Genomic DNA, 18,697 nt, shown 5'->3' with positions numbered 1-18,697 from the left:
CTTGATTAATTCATTTTCACAGATACAGGATTTATGAACGAAGACATTAAGATTGAAGTTGATCTTTTCGATGTTCATTTCATTTTGATCGTTTTCTGATCTTTACATGTTCAAGTCTGACAGAAAAACAAATGATGATGAGTCACCATAGAATGAAGACTTTCAGTGACAAAAACATTTAACATTTACTATTAACAAACTACTACTACTACTACTAACAAATTACTATTTTAAAATGTGTTTACAAAGATGCTTACATCTACAAAGACACTCTTTCACCTACATATACTCAGATATACATGGATTTAAAGTAAAGGAAAGCTGGTGATCTGAGATCAAAGTTCTTCCCGACTCCCCCCTGTAGGAGGGACAGGTTTTTGGAAATGCCCTTAACATGTTTCACTTTCATTCTAAATGTCTTGCACACGAATACAAACAGGGCTCGCTGTACAACAAAACTTGTTTGTTTTTGTAGTTTCAAGTTCAGTAGAGATTCAAGTAACTGTCACATAACCGGTTCAGCAGTGACTTCACAGGAATGTCTCACCTGTGAACACAATGACCTGGAGTGAGAGGGGTGTGGTTATCCCTGTGAGAGCATGCAGGGTGGGAGGATCGCTCTGCTGTGTCTCCTCTCACTTCCTGAACACTGCCTGAATATGTGGAGCTACAAACACAGGACGACCTGCAACACCTTTGACGCCACCGGACCTGGAAATAATATCTGACAGCAAAGGTAAGGCTCTGTAAACTAAGAAGACTCGTATACTTTGTCCACCGTTGTCGAGTTTGTTGAAGTTAAACCTGAGGAACGCACTGAACCCTGAGTGGACGTGTAGCAGAAGAACTTCAGTTTCAGGTATGATCACAGTGTCATTGGTTGAAGTCGATATCAGTGGGTGGAGCCAGATGCTGATTTATAGCCAACTGATGTCGTCAAGATTTAAATTATTTTGTTCCACTCATCAGTTTCAACACATCAGAGGGTAAGTAGATCAGTAACTGACCTCTTTTCTTTTCTTCCGACTGGTGAGATTTTAATCATCAGACAAAGTGCTCTGACAGAGTCCTCCACCTGTTGCCCTTCACTGTCTACAGGCCAGACTTTGAGTGCTATATTTCTATGTAATGGTGTGACTGTGATCACTCTGTCCACAGATCATTTGCACGTGTGGCTGTTAAGCATGATCCTGTGGCATTGTCTGGCACTGCTCCTGCTGATAACTGTTCAAACATGCACAGGTAAAACACAACACTGTGTAATGTGAATGTACACAAACACGCGCATAGAGACAGCTGCTTCTACCAGTGAGTGTATGATGAGCGTACTCCTGCACTGTAAAATCTGAGGAAGGAAACCAATTGGCTCAAAATTACCACAGGAAGTAGACTAATAATTATAAATTGTTCAAACTTTTGAGCACGTACAAATCAGATTTAATTCTCTTCTTTATTTAGCAGTTCTGAGTTCATCAGTTTTCTGACTTTTCTTACAGTGAAGCTGACTTTTAAGATTTACAGTGTGGGAAAACATGACAGTCACGCAACATGTGAGGAACTGAAATTTCCTTGGAAAACCAAGGCCAACGGCCGTCACTGTGGTCCAGTGACACCTAACAGAGATCCACACAGCTTTCAGCTGATAGATTTGCTTTGGTAATTACTTGAGAGGCAATTCTAAGCTATTGTGTAGCTGAGACTGAGAGCAGCTGATGGTATTTCTTTAAAAAGGCAGGCTGTGAATGTATTCACAAAGGGCTCTGTGGAGGTTTATACTTGTTGATAATTTGTCTGGGGGGTTTTTAACAGGAAGTGAAAGTTTTGTCAGTGATAAAATGTTTATTCGATCTCAGGTCGATAGCAACAGAGAAAAAGAAAAACAATCCATGCAGTTTGGGGGATGGTATCGATTAAATCTAAGAGTTTTGATGGTTTCTGGCTGAATGATCAGAACAGGAAAAAGATAATCACATCATAGTCTTACTGGTGTATAAATATTTATTAGGTTGTATTAAGCAGAGATGGCAAAAGTTCAAACATCTTTACTCAAGGAGAAGTACAGCACAGGCTCTGAGAAAATATCAGAGTATCAAAGTTTCTCTCTTAAGTTAATTTCTACTGACCATTTCTGTGCAATGCAAGAGTTGACATATCATATTAATGTAATTCAAAGACTATCAAGCTTAGAAGTGGAATCAGAAGATGTGTCCGAGTTGTTCATAAGCACACTAGAAAGACAGCTGATTGTTGAGTGTCATTCCCAGCATGTCAAATGCCCATTATCGGTTGGTAGAGCGTCATAAATAATTGATCATTCCCATCAAATGCATTAAAACTAAAGTAGCAAGCGTGTTTTTAAAAATGTAGGGAGTAGAAAGTTCAAATATTTGCAGTCAAAAGTAGGGAGTACATGTCAAAAGTTGTCCGTAAAATAAATACTCAAGTAAACGACAGGTGCCTGGAAAAATCTACTTAAGAACAATGAAGTATTTGTACTTCCTGACTTACTTACTTACTTACTTACTTACTTACTTACAGTAGCCCTTAAATTTACTTCCTGCCTCTGATATTAGGTCATTATGTGTTGCATGTGTTTTGTCTTAGCCACATGTTCTGCTATTATAGGGCTTTGTCCGTGTCAGCAATCACTACATTTGGTTGCAAGTGTCACATCTGTTTCACATCTCCTTGTTGCTAAATTGTCTGATTTCCCAGTCAAACTTGTTCATGATGACTTTCTGAGAGAAGTTTCAACCTAGTGCTGCATAGGAATACTCCCACGCTGAGTCATGTCATAGTTACGGGGGTGAACGTCTCTGACGATGGCAGAAACTTTGGATCATAAATACATAAAGGTTACGCAACCTTTCTTGAGCAACGCTCAAGATCCGAACGCTCGCGTCTTTTTGTTTATTCCTTTTGTTCTCTCACTGACTGCTCCTTCTGTTTTCACTCCCAGCTCAGAGGTGTGATGAATTCACAGATCTGGATATCAGCCATGCAATCGTTGGAACCAGACTCAAGGTTCGGTTGCTGCTGTACACCAGGGATAATGCCAAATGTGGTACACTCATGTCCCACACCAACCTGTCCGCCCACCCCCACTTTAACTCCTTCAGACAGACAACCTTTGTTATTCACGGGTACCGGCCAACGGGATCTCCACCGGTATGGCTGGACAACATCGTGGAGATGCTGCTGGCCAGGAAAGACATGAACGTCATCGTAGTGGACTGGAACTACGGTGCCACCAATCTGAATTACTTAAAGGCCGTGGAGAACACGCACAAGACAGCTGACAACCTCACAGCTTTTATTAAAAAAATGCAGGTACGAGATGTATCTGACGCTCATCCGAAGCCATTTCCGCTGTGTCTGGATAGACTGTGGTGTGTAACAGAACATGTGACTGGATCTTTTTCAGGAACACGGAGCCCCTCTGAGCTCCATCCACATGATCGGCGTCAGTCTCGGGGCTCATATATCAGGCTTTGTGGGGGCCAACCTGGACGGGTTGATTGGAAGAATTACAGGTAAGAGTGTGCACGTGCTGGATGAGGTTATTATAGGTCACCGAAACTACAAAATTAAACTAGGTGGGGAAAAGACATGAAATAAAAAAAAATAGAACTGAAACTTAACTGAACTTAAAACAAAACTGAAATAAAATACATGTGGAAAAATAAAAAGCACCTGAATAAGTCTGATGCATGGCACATTTCACTTCAGACCACTTCCACCATCTCCACCATATAAGAAGTATGATGTCTGAATTAGGATCCCTGTTTTTAAATAATTCATAATATTTGAACTGTCTGAATATTTGAATCTCTGAACTGTAAAATGCCTCTCTCACACCTAAAGAATTCTAATTTCAATTGAAGAATAAACTTCTCAGCTCTAGGAGAATGGTCCTGTGTGTTGTTGACAAAGGCTTTGGCACATGGGGATGTGAAGTGCTGATATAGAGGACATTGGTCACAGTTCATTTGGATTTATTTTAGAAATGCCAAACTGTAAAACAGAAGTGTATCGGGTATGAAAAAATTAACAATTATGAAATATGTTTGGGAAAATGGCAATACCGGTTCATCAGATGAGTCACATGTTACAGCGACTCGATAATCAATGACGCTGTAGTGGGGAAGGGATAGCGAGGAAATGACTAAATCCTTACAGCAAGGTGGACATTTCAGCATCTGTTTAGCCTGGAGTTCTTCCAGTTAATGTTGGGTTTGTGGGATGAACTTCCAGCTCTTCTAATGTGATGTTTGCAGCTCTGGATCCTGCCGGGCCGCAGTTCACTGGCACTACTCCAGACAAGCATTTGGACTTCACGGATGCCAAGTTTGTGGACGTCCTGCACACAGACATAGACGGTCTGTCAACCAGAAACATTGTGATATATATTCATGTAGTCATTTATAATTGTTTAACATTTGTGTATTCTAGTACACATGTGATTTGTAAAACTGTGATGGTTATTATCATGTGTGGCCTGTGTTGACAGCGCTGGGCTTCAGAGCACCTCTGGGTCACATTGACTTCTACGCTAACGGAGGAACAGACCAGCCTGGCTGCCCACTGACCATATTTTCTGGTGATGTCTTTAAAAATGCAAAAACCACCATCAAATTGTTCAAAGACATGTTGGCTTATAATAACACTTATTGGAAATGATGCTGTATGGTAACAATCCTTTTTTTCTTTTCTTTTCTTTTCTTTTTTTTTTTTGTGTCACACCTTTACAGGAGGATCCTACTTTAAGTGCGACCACCAGAGATCAGTGTTACTCTTCCTTGACTCTCTGAATCAGACATGTGCCAGCAAGGTCTTCCCCTGCGACTCCTACAAAGACTTTCTGGATGGTAAATGCTTGGACTGTGAGCGCTTCGGGGCTGCAGGATGTCCTGTCTTTGGTTGGTACTTTGACTATCTCATCGCAATAAAAAAATTTTTAAAAAAGCCCATAATTTCTGTTTTCACTCCTCAGAATGATGTTGCACTTTGATGAACGGTTAGGAAACGTGCATTTTTCATGTGCAAAGTGGATGTGTCGATGTGTTGATTGCAGACCTGTGCAGTTCTGCTGGGGTGTTATTTCTGTCTTCAGAGATTACAGTGTGTTGTTGTTGTTGTTGGTCCTGACGCAGCCGGTTTCACTCTAATCCAGGTTATGACGTGACACAGTGGAAAGATGTCCTGCTGAGGCTCAACCAGACCAAAACGTACTTCACCACAAATTCAGACTCTCCATTCTGCAGTAAGTAACAGGACGCTAATAATCACATAATCATAATCTTTATAAACAGGCAGAAAACACAGCAGAAACCATTGATCTCAATGTGGCAACTTAACACAATAATGTGCATATTATAGTTTTGTGTAATGATGCACAACATATGAAAGTGAGCTTCTTGCCTTACCCATGGCTTAAGTTTCAAATGTTGAAGACTTGTCCAAAAAACGTCCAGAGGTTTATTAAATGAAAAGGAAATAAATTACACAACACCAGGCAAACGAAGATAAATCAGTTCAAGTAGATGTATTAAGCACTTCACTGCGTCCTCCAAAGTTCCAGACTTTTTCGTGGTGGTTAGTTTAGAAATGAAATCTGCTAACATGAACTAACAACCAGCTGAAGTCCCACAGAGCCCCTTTTTAAGACGTCTTTTTAAAGGGTAGAATTACTACATTTAAAGTTTGAATGCAGATTATTCCCACATTTTTGGCATTACACCGTATTTTGCTTTCTTGAGCAATATGAAGAAAAAGGATGGACAACTGTGAAATGACAACCGCTTGTCCTGAATGAAAAGTAAATTCAAAATGAGTTCATACGTTATCTGAAAATATTTGGATAAAAATGTCACCCTTCTCTCTCAGTGACGGGCTACAGGCTGGAGGTGGTGACATGGAACCAGGACGTGCGCAGGGGATACGTTACTGTCAACCTCCACGGTAACGGTGAAGTGGCAGTGGCAACCATTGACCAGTAAGTTTTCACTTTATCCATCAGTTAGGCAGTAAATATTCCACCATGACTGCATCTTTTTATCAGTATGTGTGTTGGTTTTTTTTTCCTTCACATCAGTAAAGCTACAGAGTTCAAGAGGTACACAGAGACCAAGCTGTTTGCCCAGTTTAACAAAGACATCCAGTCTGTGAAAAAGGTGTCTCTCAAGTTCTCCTCTGGGGAAGCATTGAAGCCTAAACATAAGCTCCGCCTTCTCCGAATCCGTCTCACACATCTGGAACGAAAAGAGAGGTATGCAATATCTTTCAGAGGCACGATCTATTAGACACGTGAATCTAGCTGTGGGCTGTAGATTTACAGAAACATTGTCTCCGTCCTTCACAGGCCTCTCTGTCGATACGACATCCTTCTCGAGCAGAACAAAGAGGTCACCTTCAGGCCCATCCCCTGTGAAGAATCCAACTTCTGAGACGAAAAACGTCAAAAGATTTCACAGCTCGAGCTCGAAGACATCGAGCCGACTCCTCAGTCCTGCCACAGAAGATCGAAGCGTGGCTGTGGTGTGATCATAAGTGGTCTGAAAAAAATCAAATGTGATATATTATGTGCGTATATGTTTGTTTAAGAGAATATGTTTGTCTTAAGGAAAAAGAACAGGGGGAATTACACACATTTGCAAATCAATGGATCTCAGATGACTTCTGATAAGTTATTTCCCAGAGAGACCAAAGCTGTTTATTTTTTTAAGAAATGACCCAGTCTCAAGCTTGTCTCTGAAACTCCCACCATTAATGTCCATTTAGGTCTCAATTCAGTAAGACCGGGAGAGAAAACTGATGATTACCTGAATCGAAACTGTAATTTAGTGGAATTACAAATATTTCATCAAGACTGAAAAAGCAACAAGTATTAACAGCTTTTTGATTGATCCCTCACGACTTCCTTCCAATAAAGCAGTGGATTTCATTTCTCTAGAAGATATGTCCTCAATCAAACGTTACCATTTTTTTGTATCATGTAGCTATATTTATTTGTGTATATGAATCCTTACTGATAATAAAAATTTCAAGTCAATAATGTCCAACATCTTTAATGAGCTCACAATGCTGCACATCAACAACAGATGACTTAGCAAGTCAATTTCCTGTACAATCAAAAAGGAAAATATTCACATGTCTGAAAACTACACGAACCTAAGATGATTGAAAATCAGCTCGACAGCGATGATCTTCTCAACATCATAACAAATCCTGGCTCCCAGGGTAAACCGAATGAACATACTTAAACCCAAAGACATTTCAAAAAGCATGTCTCCCACCACAGGAGGCTGAAGATTCCAGAGTCCGTCAACAAAATAAATGAAAAATGTCCATGCAGCGGTCAGCAGACACTCCTCTCACTGTGACATCAGGCGGGAACAGTTTCTTCGCTCCCGTCGTCCTTTACAATTACACTTTCAACGAGTCAGTAAAAACGCTTCTTGGCCAGCCTTTTTTGACAAAAAAATCCGAAAACTTTTCCTCAAAAAGAGGCACGGATGAGATCTTTTAACAGTAAGGATGTATCAGAGTGTAGTGAGTGCGTACAGCAGTGTGTACGACGGGACCTTCACAACATGTCAAATCAGGATTTTAAATGATGCATCGCTCTACTCGGCTCATTTAGACATGTGCTTCTTCATACGTTGGATCTCCATCTGAAACAAACAAAAACAAAACTCAGCAACTCACACCAGAACAATGTTAGATGGATAGATAGCTCCAAGGGTGAAGTTTAAAAAAAAAAAGTGTCTTGGATATTGGGGTGGACCATCCCTTTAAAATCATTCTGCCAAATTTTAAATATTGTTATATAAACTATTAGCATTCTAGCAGGTGCACTGCATGCATTCCTTTGTTTCTCACACCTCACCTGTAAAGTCAGGCGAATCCTTTTCTCCTCATCGAGCTCATTCATCAGCAGTTTGATCTCTTTGCTGGAACACAAGACAATTTTCAAATTAGGGCCGTAAACAAAACTCCCTTGATTGAAACCATAACATAGTCAGTGGTTGCCGGGGATGGGAGACGACTGTGACAGAGCCATACTTGTGCTGACTCTTCATCTGATCGAACTGGTCCCTCAGGTCTCTCAGCTCTGTCTGTAGCTGCTCCAGGTTGGCTGGACTGTGTTTGACTGGGCCTCTGCTGGGCTGCGGGGGGTCAGAGTTGAGGCCCGGGGCGGACGTCTTCAGCACGGCAGAGAGAGCCTTCGGTAACAGAGTGGAGAGGGACTCCGTGGGAACACTTTTAGCCACTGCTGCCTGTGGAGATAACCCGACATAACTTTTACTGAGAAAACGACAAAAATCTGGAGGTACTAACTGAATTTTTCAGTTTTATACTCACGGGGAGGGCGGAGCCATTTTGGTTTGTTTCCTGAGAGTTTTCTCCTGAGTGCTCCTCACTCTGGTTTTCTTTTCTTTCCTCCTCCATCATGAATGTTACCTGTAAGTCAAGTCTAGTTTGAGATGTCTGATCAGTCAATGATAGGAAACTTCGCCCCGTCACATGAAGTATGAAGAAAGAAAGAAACTGGTCAGTGTGGCCGTCAGGTTGGCAAAATTCAGAGCATTTTGCTCATACTTATTGTGGGCTTAGTCGATTTTAACCTTTCCAAGTAAGTGAGTGGGTGGGTATCTTTTGCTTCTGTACGTGGCCGTGTGAGCATGAGGCCGCTTAGAAAAGTTAAATTTATCCCAAGGACAGATGGGACACCAACACACCAGACCGCACACTCCAAGTCATAGTAGTGGTGGGCTATATTTAAAGGTGCAGTATGCAGTACAAATGTAGTAGCGCAGTATTGTAGTTTACAACATTCAAAAATTTAACTAAAATAGCAACAGAGTGTGAAGAGACAACAGTGCTGACGATACGTTAGAGACGGCTATGTATTGTGTTGCAGCGATATATCTACTGGAGTTAGCATGCTAACCAGCTAGCCTCTAACAGCCAAGTCACCCCAATAGTCAGAAAAGTATCCAACAACACCTGGCCACTGTCACTCTGATTGGTTAATGTTCATATCTTGGTTAGGGTGCGGGTTAGATGACTGGTTAGAAGGTGCGGAAGGAAGTGTCAATCGGAGGCAGAAGAGGGGTGGGACTTATTGAAATACTTGTGGGAAGATAAATCACCCAGGGAATGGGAATAATGGGCCGTCAGGACAATGGTATGGCACCACGCGAGAGGGAGGTCAGAAAAACATCTTGGTATTGCATGACAGGAAGGGCTAGCTGGTTAGCATGCTAACTCTAGTAGATAACCCCGCAACGCGTCACACAGACACCGTTACTCCTTCAAATTCTTTTTGAATGTTTTAAACTAAGTTTTTAATTTAAGGGAACAATTATCAAACATGTATACTTCCCAGAGTCTGGAGCTCTGACTGTAACCTCTCATCTGCAGCATGAGCTACCTGCTCATTCAGCCTCTCCGCGATCGACACAATTGAATCAAACTCTTCAGTCTCTTCGAGAGAAACAGAGAATTAAATGTTAAAACCCAGAACTAATTCAAACCCATGACTACAAAGAATTCAAACCTTTTTTTCAATAAGCCTACATGTTTATGATACAATTCCCATTCAGCCTTTTTTTTTTTTTTTTACATGCAGCAATCAAGCATGGCAGTATTTCAAATAACACTGCGACAGACACAACAACAACAGTTGCGAGGCTTACCAGGAATGAGGGCTGAGCTATAGCTGCCCATCACGACAGAGAGGAATACAAGTGGAGAGAGTGAAAGACAGAAAAACCAGCGGAGTCTTTAAGTCTACATCTACAAATGACAGATTGGAGCAAGTCAGTAGAACAGTCATAACATACCAACTTCAGTTTGTACTTTACACTGACATGATAAATGAGGGGAACTACATTTGGGTGGCACGGTGGAGACAGCTGTGTGTGTCATGCCACAGCAGTGAACAAATATGCGACACATGCTGGGGCTGATGCACAGGAAGGATACCAGTGACAGATCATACAGCCATTAGTAAACAGAGTAGTCAATAAACCAGATTATTGTCAGATAAAGGTCTAGTGCACACACTCACCTTGTCTGGCCGGCGTCACTGGTGAGATACAGCAGCATCTGCAGTAACATGACACCGTCCATTATAACCCAGTGTGGTCTGCAGAGCATGTTGTGATGAGGAGTGGTACAGTCAGGGCTAAGTTTAGCTTAGGACAGAGAGGAGCTCCACTCTGCTCACAAATATCACCGGTGGCAGAGCGAAGGGCGTCACAGGGTGAAGGGCGAGAGTCATCTTTAAAAGGGACAAACTGGTGTTTAAACTGGGCAAAAGAAAGGAACGCAGAAATTGTATTTATCGTGAAAACTCAGTAATTGTTTTGATTACTTATAAAGGGACAGTTCACCCCAGAACCAAGCATGGTATCCCTTCACACTGATCAGTACACCCATGTTGACGTTTTTACAATTATCATTAAAAATAAAGTTATAAGCATAAGTTTGATTTTACAGGCAGATAAGGGTTTTCTTGAATGAGGCAGTGCATTATGGGATATGTAGGACTTTGTAAAGACACATTTTATTGAGTTAGAACAACTCTGATATATATATTTTGGGGACATTACACTGATTTGCTAGCAAGATAAGGGAAATACTTGGTTGATTAAGTGTCTTTTCTCCAAATCTTCAAACAAAACAAATTCTCAGATGGAGCTTGTTAAATCAGATTTTATTTCAAGTCTCAAACAACAAACTGAACATATGATTATACAAGCTTTACAAGTTGTATCCAAGTGTCTTTCGACAAGCAGCAGTGCCTAAACAAAAATACCCATGACTAATCCAAAATCTCTTGAGAAGTCTTTACAAACAATAAGGTGAGATTACAGTTCATGGACTGAGCAAAACCGATATGCTGCTGGTCAACAAACAAAATGCTAAAACTTTTTTCTGTAAAATGAAGATCGCCAAGATCACAAGCAGCAAATGTCTAATAATTATGTAAAAGGAGAACAGGTTAATGTCATGGTATGTTACAAAGACTCTAAAACAAAAGTACTACAGTACTTCAAAGATGCAACTGAAACACTTGTATCAGAGAACAAACATAAGCAAAAACATTTCCACAATATACAGGCAGGGTGGGATTTTAATGAGAGAGGGGGTTGTGCAGTCCACCCAGCAGAGGAGATCTTGATGAGATTTGTCCAGTTTCCAGTATCATGTCTACAGACTGACTCAGTGCAACGCCACCATGATAACCTACCGGAGGTTGTCACCAGCGCTGTTGGTTGGCCCCTCTGTTGTACGGCGGACGCTGACGCATCACTCTCATGCTGCGGTATTTAGACATGATACTTAGACTTTTTCTGAACACTGGCCTCTGGTTTGGGAAGGGACGTGGCACTAAACTCTCCTTTTAAAAAACACACGAAAGTCAAATATTAGTTATTAAGAAAGGTAAGTCAATGAGCAACTTGATATCTCAGGGCAACCACAGATCTTGCTGGAGGGTATACATACCATGAGCGGTCTTCTGATATTTCCAGACAGATCAGGGAATGGTTTCCTTGGACCACCAGGGAACTTGGGCCTCTGCAAAACACAACAGTGAAGGCTGAGGACATACAATATGCTGCCAAATTAAGTCAATTTACATACTTATTATTATCATTCACAAGAATTCAACTGTAATCATGTGACTCTGAATTATGAGGCCAATATACAACCAAGAGGCTCTCAATCATCCCTCCCCAGGCTGAATTTTAAAAATACTGTTCATGATTTATCTTCATGAATTACCTGGACAAGCTCTGTAAAGTACAGTCCAAGTGCAGTACATGTTTCACTCACCTGCATGTTTCCGGGTCCAGGTCCTGTTCGTGGTCCTGGTCTCCTGAAGGGCCTCACAGGTCTCTGGTTGTCCTGCATCATATTAAATGGCCTGCAAAGAAGAAAACAGAACATTGGAAACAGAAAAAAAACTGCACTAGTGATTTAAATCCTTGTTTCAAAAATCTTATGTCACATACCTAAACATCCTTTTATCCAAATAGTTGCGTCTTCGCTCGTCAGGCGATGACCTGAAGTCATTCGTCTTTGAGAGTCTGTTTGGTGAGCTATCTGAATCTGAAGAGTGATCTGAAAAAGAAAAGGAGAGGAGATGATAAACGTTTTTGTTGAAGTTTTAAAAATGTGTACACGAAACGGGAGACACTGAAACAGGACAACTGTATACTGTGCTCGGGACAGCCCTCTCAATACAGGTGATGACAAAACTCAATTTACCATTTTTTGGTTTTGGGCTGCGAGATTTCCGAGGTGAGCCGTCCTTCGAGGAGGAGTCCCAGTGGGACAAAACAACAAGGTCACGTTTCTCTATGGGAGATGATCTGGGGAGAGACCAGTGGCGGCAGAGTTAATCAGCATTTCAGAGCATCAGCTGCGGTTTTGACAGTGTATGGACATCTTAAATTGATACAACAACAACAACAACAACACATCATCTGCGTTATCAGTGTTTAAAGGAATCAGACAGCAAGTAAATAAAATCACCTTGTCATCGCTAACAAGTAAAGCAATTTTAAACCAGTAATGAACAGCACTCATTTGCAGGCAGACAAATGATCATATGCATCACATACTGTATGGGTACTTACAAAAATCATGGCATGTCCATGCTTCTTTACTCCTATTTTTGTACCCTGAATCAATCTGAGCTCTCTTCATTTACTCAGCGACTGTTAGAGCTGGCAAATATTGGTGAGAACTTTTAGATATTGGTCTAGATCACATCACCAAATCTTCTCTCATCTCTCAGTCACGCACAGGGAGACAGTGTCTTGTTGTCAGAATTCACTTCAGAAGGTTGTCTCATCAGGTCGTTCCAAGTTGTTCCTTTAGTTTCATGATTCAAGAAGTTTCACAAGATGCTCAGAGAATAAACAGAGCATTGGATCTTGCGGGTATCTATGGTAAACAGGTTGATGGTTATGTTATCATAATAGCTTCTCTCCAGCGCTGTGATTTTAAGAGATGATCCAGTGTCCTTCCCACAAACAAGTCCAGGTTTCAAGGCAACTTTTACAAACATTGCGGTTCCCGCAAGTGAGACTGCTTTTCCTTTACATCTCCTATTTTTCTTCAAATTTGGGTCATTGGGAATGATTTAGGATGATCTGAGGTGATAATCTGATGTGTCTGTAGTAAACAGTGAAGGAGGTGGCACACTGCCCCATTTTCTTCATGCAACAGTTTTAAGTTACATTGGAAAAACATGCAGGGGACATATATTTTCCAGTCACACTTTGAATGTCTTCACAGGCTGGCATGTACAGGTTGGGCGACAGACTTTGGGTGAGATGGACGATGTTTGCATCAGCCTTGTAAAGCGGCTACAGAATATTCTGATTTCCCTCAGGATACAGTCAGGTCACATGTCTCATTAGACACAGAGACTGATCACAGCATGTGCTGACCTGTGGGTCCAGCCTTGATGCCTTCACACTGAACTTTAGACAGTGGTATCATGAGACTGCAAAGACCAGACTGATCTTGCGGTTGTCCCCCACACAGTATCAAGTTTTGGCCACTTGCAAATCTTTCACCTTGTCCTCATCCATTTCAAATCCACTGTCTTCAGTCAGTCCAGATTCACCACTTGTGTCCTGTCCTTTGATGTAGTCTTCTTTAGTATTCTCCGCCACTTCACACATTATCTTTTTGCTGACAATTACAAGGGCCAGGCCTTGTTGATATGAATAAAATTCAGGTGGCCATTTATCGGCACTACGGTTGCAGGTTTGACTCCTACTTTATCAAAATACTTCAAGCTAATTTTCCAGCTTTGATGTGGTAAATGCTTGACGACCTGAAGGTCTCATGACTGCAGAGAAGCAAAAATCTCCAGGGCTTAGATGCATTACATACAATGTTGGTTGTAGTTTGGCTCCTCTGCTTTCTGTTAAATGGGAATGATGCAGCTTGATCCACAAAGTTTCGTTCTTCAGGTGAGGCAGATTGCGATGAGCCAGTCCTTTTGGCATTAATTAACTGAACTTGCGCACAGCAAGAATCTGATTTCAGCTCCGAAAGTCCACTTCAGGTAGATTGCAGTATGCATCTGATGAAAAGCGTATGATAACTGTTGTGCCAGATTAGTAAAAAAGATGATTTCTTTGATTGTTGTCTCGGATTTAACTTGTTTAACGTCATTAAACCCCTGAAGTTTTTTTTAAACCGTGGAACTTCTTTTTTTCGTTACTGGCATAGTGGTGCAGAAACAATTAGAAACGTAGACAATTTATCAGTGAAAATGACTGTAGGTGAACTCTGTCAACTAACTGATGGTGGCTGGTAATTGCCTTCACAACATAAATTCCTCTTCATTGCTGTTTGTTTTTTGTTGTCTCCGTTGTCAATAAACACCGTCATCCATTTTGTGGATCTTGTTATTGTGAAGGTTTTCAAAGCAAAACAAGTTGTCACGGCACGGGCTTGCTTCAAATGTGTCACTTGACTTGTAACTTTGCGGCCTCATGTTTCAATCAGCGCCATGAAGAGTAACCATTCAATCCAGTCCTTTCCCCAAGATCCATGTATGGCTGATCTGTTGCAATTATTTAAAAGTGGCAGCACGGCAATTTCAGATTTAATGTAAAGTGCAGTCCTCTTCATGTCCTCATTTTCGTCACACAGATTTGCTGTTTTATACTACATGTTGTAACTTCAATTTGCTTTTGTCCTCTACCGAGGATGAAGGGGTCTTCACAACATGCTGAAGAGCATAAAATGCAATCTGAGGAATCCTTCAACAGCACAAATCAACTATTTTTTCCCACACTCCTCATCAGTGGCAAAAAACACATTTGTCAGGTTTTAACACAGGCTGGTGTTAGTGATATGATGCGTAACTGAGCACGTTCTCTTCAGCCGACTTGAGAGGAAGATATTTTGAAATATTGGCAGCAAGCAGACAGGGTGGCATTTGAACATTTTGCAGCGTTTCATCAACTGAATCTGTGCTGCACATTTAGCTCATCATGACATCTCCATTTTCCGCAGCTGGCACCCCCTTCACATAGACATTCTTTCTTGAACTCCTAATCATCATCAAGCCCCTGCGAACAGTGCTAGAAGGAAAATACCGTACCTGTGTGTGCTCAGGGACCGGCGAGACTCCACCTGTTCTGTGTCAGAGTCTCTTGAAGACTTGCTGGTACTGCTTTCTTCTTTTGAAGGCGAGTGTTGTGGTTTTGGCCTCCTTGGTTCCAGGTTTCTCAGGGGAGCTGCATTTGACTGGAAACGTTTCTTCCTGATAGCAAGAACAGAGCTGACATTTCCCTGCGGGGCAGGGTCGCCCAGGCGAGGCCTGGGTTTTACAGATGGAGGTATTCTGAGTCTCATGAGAGACTCTGCTTGGACTTGTCTGCCCTTAAACATGAAGCTTTTATCTCTTAGAGACATAGGTTTACCACCAAATGGCCTACCACCAAATGGCCTACCACCAAAAGGTCTGGGAATATTGAGCAACTGGGGTCTCTCTCTCCTGGGGTATTTAGGATTGCCATGCTGCAGTGCAGGGTCTGAAGAGGGCATGCTGATGTCTGAGATCCTCCTCTTGCGGGGTCCTGCCACTTGCCTCTCCTGAGGGCTCCTGTGGTAGGAGGATGACGGTGATGGTCCTCCTTTCCATGAGGGGGATCTGAAAGGGGGCAGGTGAGGGACATCCTGTGCCCTCTCTCTACTGTGGGATCTGCTGCCCTGCCTCTCCATAGGGCCTCGCTGCCGCCTGGAGTCTTGCTCAGATGACCACCTGCATATCCATCAAACAATAGAGAAATCATTATAATGACAGATCCATTGCCATGTTAAGTGGAAGGCGGAACTTTTAACTTTTATCTTAATGCAGCCCCTTCATTATGCCATGAAAGAATGAAACAGGTAGGAGAAGTAAAGCAATTACAGATGTAACACTCCTCTCACTGGCAGTGGAGACCACATTTACATCAGACCCCATTAATCCCCTCTAATAACTATGAGCTGGAGAAGAGTAGAGGTAATCATTACGACCCCTGTGACAGGGAGGACTGGGCCAGCTTTAAGCCTCTTCTTTAACAATTTTACCCAGCTGGGATTGTGGCTTCACTCCTGTACCTCTCTGGCATTGAGCCTCTCCCATGCATCTCTCTTGGGCTCCTCTGTGAGGGCCCATGTTCTCCATTGTGCGGATGAGAGAACGCTCCACCCTCGTTCCAACGCTTCATGCCATGACCAGAGTGCTCATGGGGCCTTTCTCTGGGACTGTAATTCCCACGTGGGTCTCGATTCCGCTGCTCCTGATGCAGAAAACCTGGCTGCCTTTTATGACCCCTAAAGGAGCCCCGGGAGGCCGGTGTAGAGCCAGGCCTCCTATCAGTTGGGTGGTTGCGAAAATGTCTTGGGGAGGGTGACCTGTGACCTGAGGGGTGGCCGTGGAAAGGTGGACCCCTTTGACCAGGGGATCCTTGTGCAGGACTGCGAGAGGATGACTGATGCTGGACATGGGGGGACCTGTTTGGCCTCGAGGGAGAGGGCCTCCTCTGGCTATGGTGTGGTTCCATTTTGGGGGGGTACGATTGAAACGAATCCTGATGTGGGGACCTCCAGTTATTGAAACGTGGCTCCCTTTGCTCTCCCATCAGGGGGGCTCTTCTGACAATTGGGGGGCGTCCTCTACCTCTGGAGTCTCTCGGGTTAAAAGGCGCTTTTCCTGGGTAGCCCTGGGCATCTCTTCGACTTTTGGAGTTGGGGTTGTAGCTCCCTTCGTTCGGACCATTGCCATGACCATCTCCATAAGGTCTGATAGGACACAAGACAAAACAGAAATTGGTTGGATTATGACAAATAATGAAACTTTAAAAAACACCATTAATGCAAAAACATTAGTACTCATCAACATAACACTAAAGTGTCTGGGGGCAACCTGGCATAATAAAAAAAGACTTTACCTGGGCTTCAGACGTGGTGGTCCAAAATGTGGTCGGACCATCTTTGAAAGCAAATGAAAAATCTGCAGAAAAAAAGAAAACATATTGCATTAACTCTCTCTTTTTTTTTTAAACAACTTATAGCAATATCTGACCTTCCCTGACTCCTTAGTTGAAACTAGCACTACAATTTGATGCTGCAGCAGTAATCTAAGAGTAAATATGGGCTGCATTTATACCAAATCGGTAATTTTGGCAGAGTTCATTGTTCATTAATAAGTAACCCCATAATAAATAAGTACAAAGTAAAGGCAAGTTTCAGTTTCACCTAATCACCCATTACATGTTTGTCTACGTCTGAGACTGTCGGAAAAAAAAAAAAACAACAACAACAACAGTGTGTAAATTTTATATTAATAGTATATAATCAAAAAAAGGTTGCACATCAAACAAGCAAACTCCAAACTATTACAAGCAGTGCAAATATACAGTTAGTTAAAGTTAAACATTGCTAAAGGCCACCAACAGCAATGTGTGAACGATCTATCAGGGTTGACCTTTCAGTCAGTCTTAACCTAATCAGTACTGTCTTAGATAGCAAAAAGATTACACAAGAGATCAAACTTCACTGTATTCCAGCTGCCTGCCCAATTAGTAAAAATACAGTGTTTTAAGTCAGACGTTTGAATCAAGTATCTATTTTTTCAAAAGCGCACATTGAAAAGACTCAAATTTAAAAATGTCCTGTTATGAAACGTGCACCCGAACCAGGAGAGTTTGTTGTTGTCCTCAACACGGTGCAACTCCGAACACAGCTGCCACAGTGCCATAAAAAGCAGACCCTGATCATACATCACTACAGAGCATGTGGTCTCTTTTCCTGACAAAATGGAAAAGCGTTAAAGTCACTCGACTACCGACAATCCCACGTAGAGACAATCAAATTAAATGTGGGTCTTAAAATAAACACAAGCGCGGATAAATGTCTCAAATACTGCAACTTATTGAAGTTAGTCTCCCGTAGAGTGACGCAAAATCAGAAGAAAATGAAATGTATGGCCCCCTTTTTGAAGCGCTTGTTTTTGTTTTGTTTCATTAAACAGAATTATTACAGCACATTTAAAGAAATAAGTTCATAAGGGAGCTTGGATTAAGCTGTTAGTTAGGCTGGACCTGTTTGTAGAGCCGCCCTCGGGTCAGTTTCAGTCCTGAGCCTTAAATCTTGGTATAGGATCTGGGCAGATCCTGCTTCCATTTTTGGTATCAGCGACTGGCTTACAAAATAACACGGCTCGGTAGTCGTGATATTTCTGCGGCCAGACTAAATCCTGACACTCGTGCCCAAATGTTTCGGTCTAATTTAGACTTGGCAACGAAAAAGGCTGAAACGCAGGTCGCGCTAGCGGAAAACATTCTCATCTTATTGCTAAGGCCAGTTAGCTGTTAGCTGTTAGCTAGCCTGGGTGTTTTTTCGCTAGTTTGTAACGCTGCTGGACGCCGCTCTCAGATAATGACATTCAATAAACTAAACAAATAACCCAATACATTTTTCCACGGAACAAAAACTTGAACCACGTGTAAGTTGAATTAAGTTATTTGGCTGACTTGCTACTTACCAGATACAGGACCGTCGATGAAATGAAAGCCGACCTATGTTCGACACAGTTGAGCTGCTCCCACTTGCTCGTCGCACCGTCCTCGCCCTTCAACCGATTGGCAGCCAAACTGAAGCGCCA

General features: G+C 42.1%; 3 protein-coding genes across 7 annotated transcripts; 1 reads left to right on the top strand and 2 right to left on the bottom strand.

Annotated features, from left to right (window-relative positions):
• Positions 1 to 495: 495 nt before the first annotated feature.
• lipia (lipase, member Ia) lies at positions 496 to 7,051 on the top strand. Of its 2 annotated transcripts, none has more exons than XM_037120517.1 (11): positions 496 to 736; positions 1,159 to 1,242; positions 2,960 to 3,330; positions 3,425 to 3,533; positions 4,278 to 4,379; positions 4,511 to 4,600; positions 4,752 to 4,919; positions 5,174 to 5,263; positions 5,887 to 5,995; positions 6,095 to 6,268; positions 6,362 to 7,051. In XM_037120517.1, the coding sequence occupies exons 2-11, from the start codon at positions 1,185 to 1,187 to the stop codon at positions 6,444 to 6,446; spliced, it is 1,356 nt and encodes a 451-aa protein (XP_036976412.1). In that variant the 5' UTR covers positions 496 to 736; positions 1,159 to 1,184; the 3' UTR covers positions 6,447 to 7,051. The 2 variants fall into 2 exon arrangements, with proteins under 2 accessions (XP_036976412.1, XP_036976413.1); XM_037120518.1 differs by lacking the exon at positions 496 to 736 and adding an exon at positions 761 to 986.
• On the bottom strand, positions 7,052 to 10,366 carry si:dkey-71d15.2 (SH3 domain-containing kinase-binding protein 1). 4 transcript variants are annotated; one of them, XM_037120519.1, is made up of 7 exons: positions 10,076 to 10,366; positions 9,702 to 9,724; positions 9,389 to 9,489; positions 8,365 to 8,463; positions 8,065 to 8,279; positions 7,889 to 7,952; positions 7,052 to 7,673 (listed from the first exon to the last, which is right to left on the bottom strand). In XM_037120519.1, the coding sequence occupies exons 1-7, from the start codon at positions 10,162 to 10,164 to the stop codon at positions 7,635 to 7,637; spliced, it is 630 nt and encodes a 209-aa protein (XP_036976414.1). In that variant the 5' UTR covers positions 10,165 to 10,366; the 3' UTR covers positions 7,052 to 7,634. The 4 variants fall into 4 exon arrangements, with proteins under 4 accessions (XP_036976414.1, XP_036976415.1, XP_036976417.1 ...); XM_037120520.1 differs by having other exon boundaries at positions 9,437 to 9,489; positions 10,076 to 10,362; XM_037120522.1 differs by having other exon boundaries at positions 9,702 to 9,801; positions 10,076 to 10,117.
• A 336-nt stretch (positions 10,367 to 10,702) lies between these two features.
• On the bottom strand, positions 10,703 to 18,676 carry si:ch211-114c12.2 (uncharacterized protein LOC336578 homolog). The gene is made up of 9 exons (XM_037119418.1): positions 18,578 to 18,676; positions 16,983 to 17,044; positions 16,150 to 16,833; positions 15,146 to 15,808; positions 12,283 to 12,386; positions 12,027 to 12,135; positions 11,848 to 11,938; positions 11,518 to 11,589; positions 10,703 to 11,410 (listed from the first exon to the last, which is right to left on the bottom strand). The coding sequence occupies exons 2-9, from the start codon at positions 17,021 to 17,023 to the stop codon at positions 11,270 to 11,272; spliced, it is 1,905 nt and encodes a 634-aa protein (XP_036975313.1). The 5' UTR covers positions 17,024 to 17,044; positions 18,578 to 18,676; the 3' UTR covers positions 10,703 to 11,269.
• Between the last annotated feature and the right edge of the window lie 21 nt (positions 18,677 to 18,697).

Source organism: Acanthopagrus latus, chromosome 13, assembly GCF_904848185.1.
Source record: "Acanthopagrus latus isolate v.2019 chromosome 13, fAcaLat1.1, whole genome shotgun sequence".
NCBI lineage: Eukaryota > Metazoa > Chordata > Actinopteri > Spariformes > Sparidae > Acanthopagrus > Acanthopagrus latus.
Note: the sequence above shows the minus strand (reverse complement) of the source record. Positions and strands in the feature narration are given on the sequence as shown.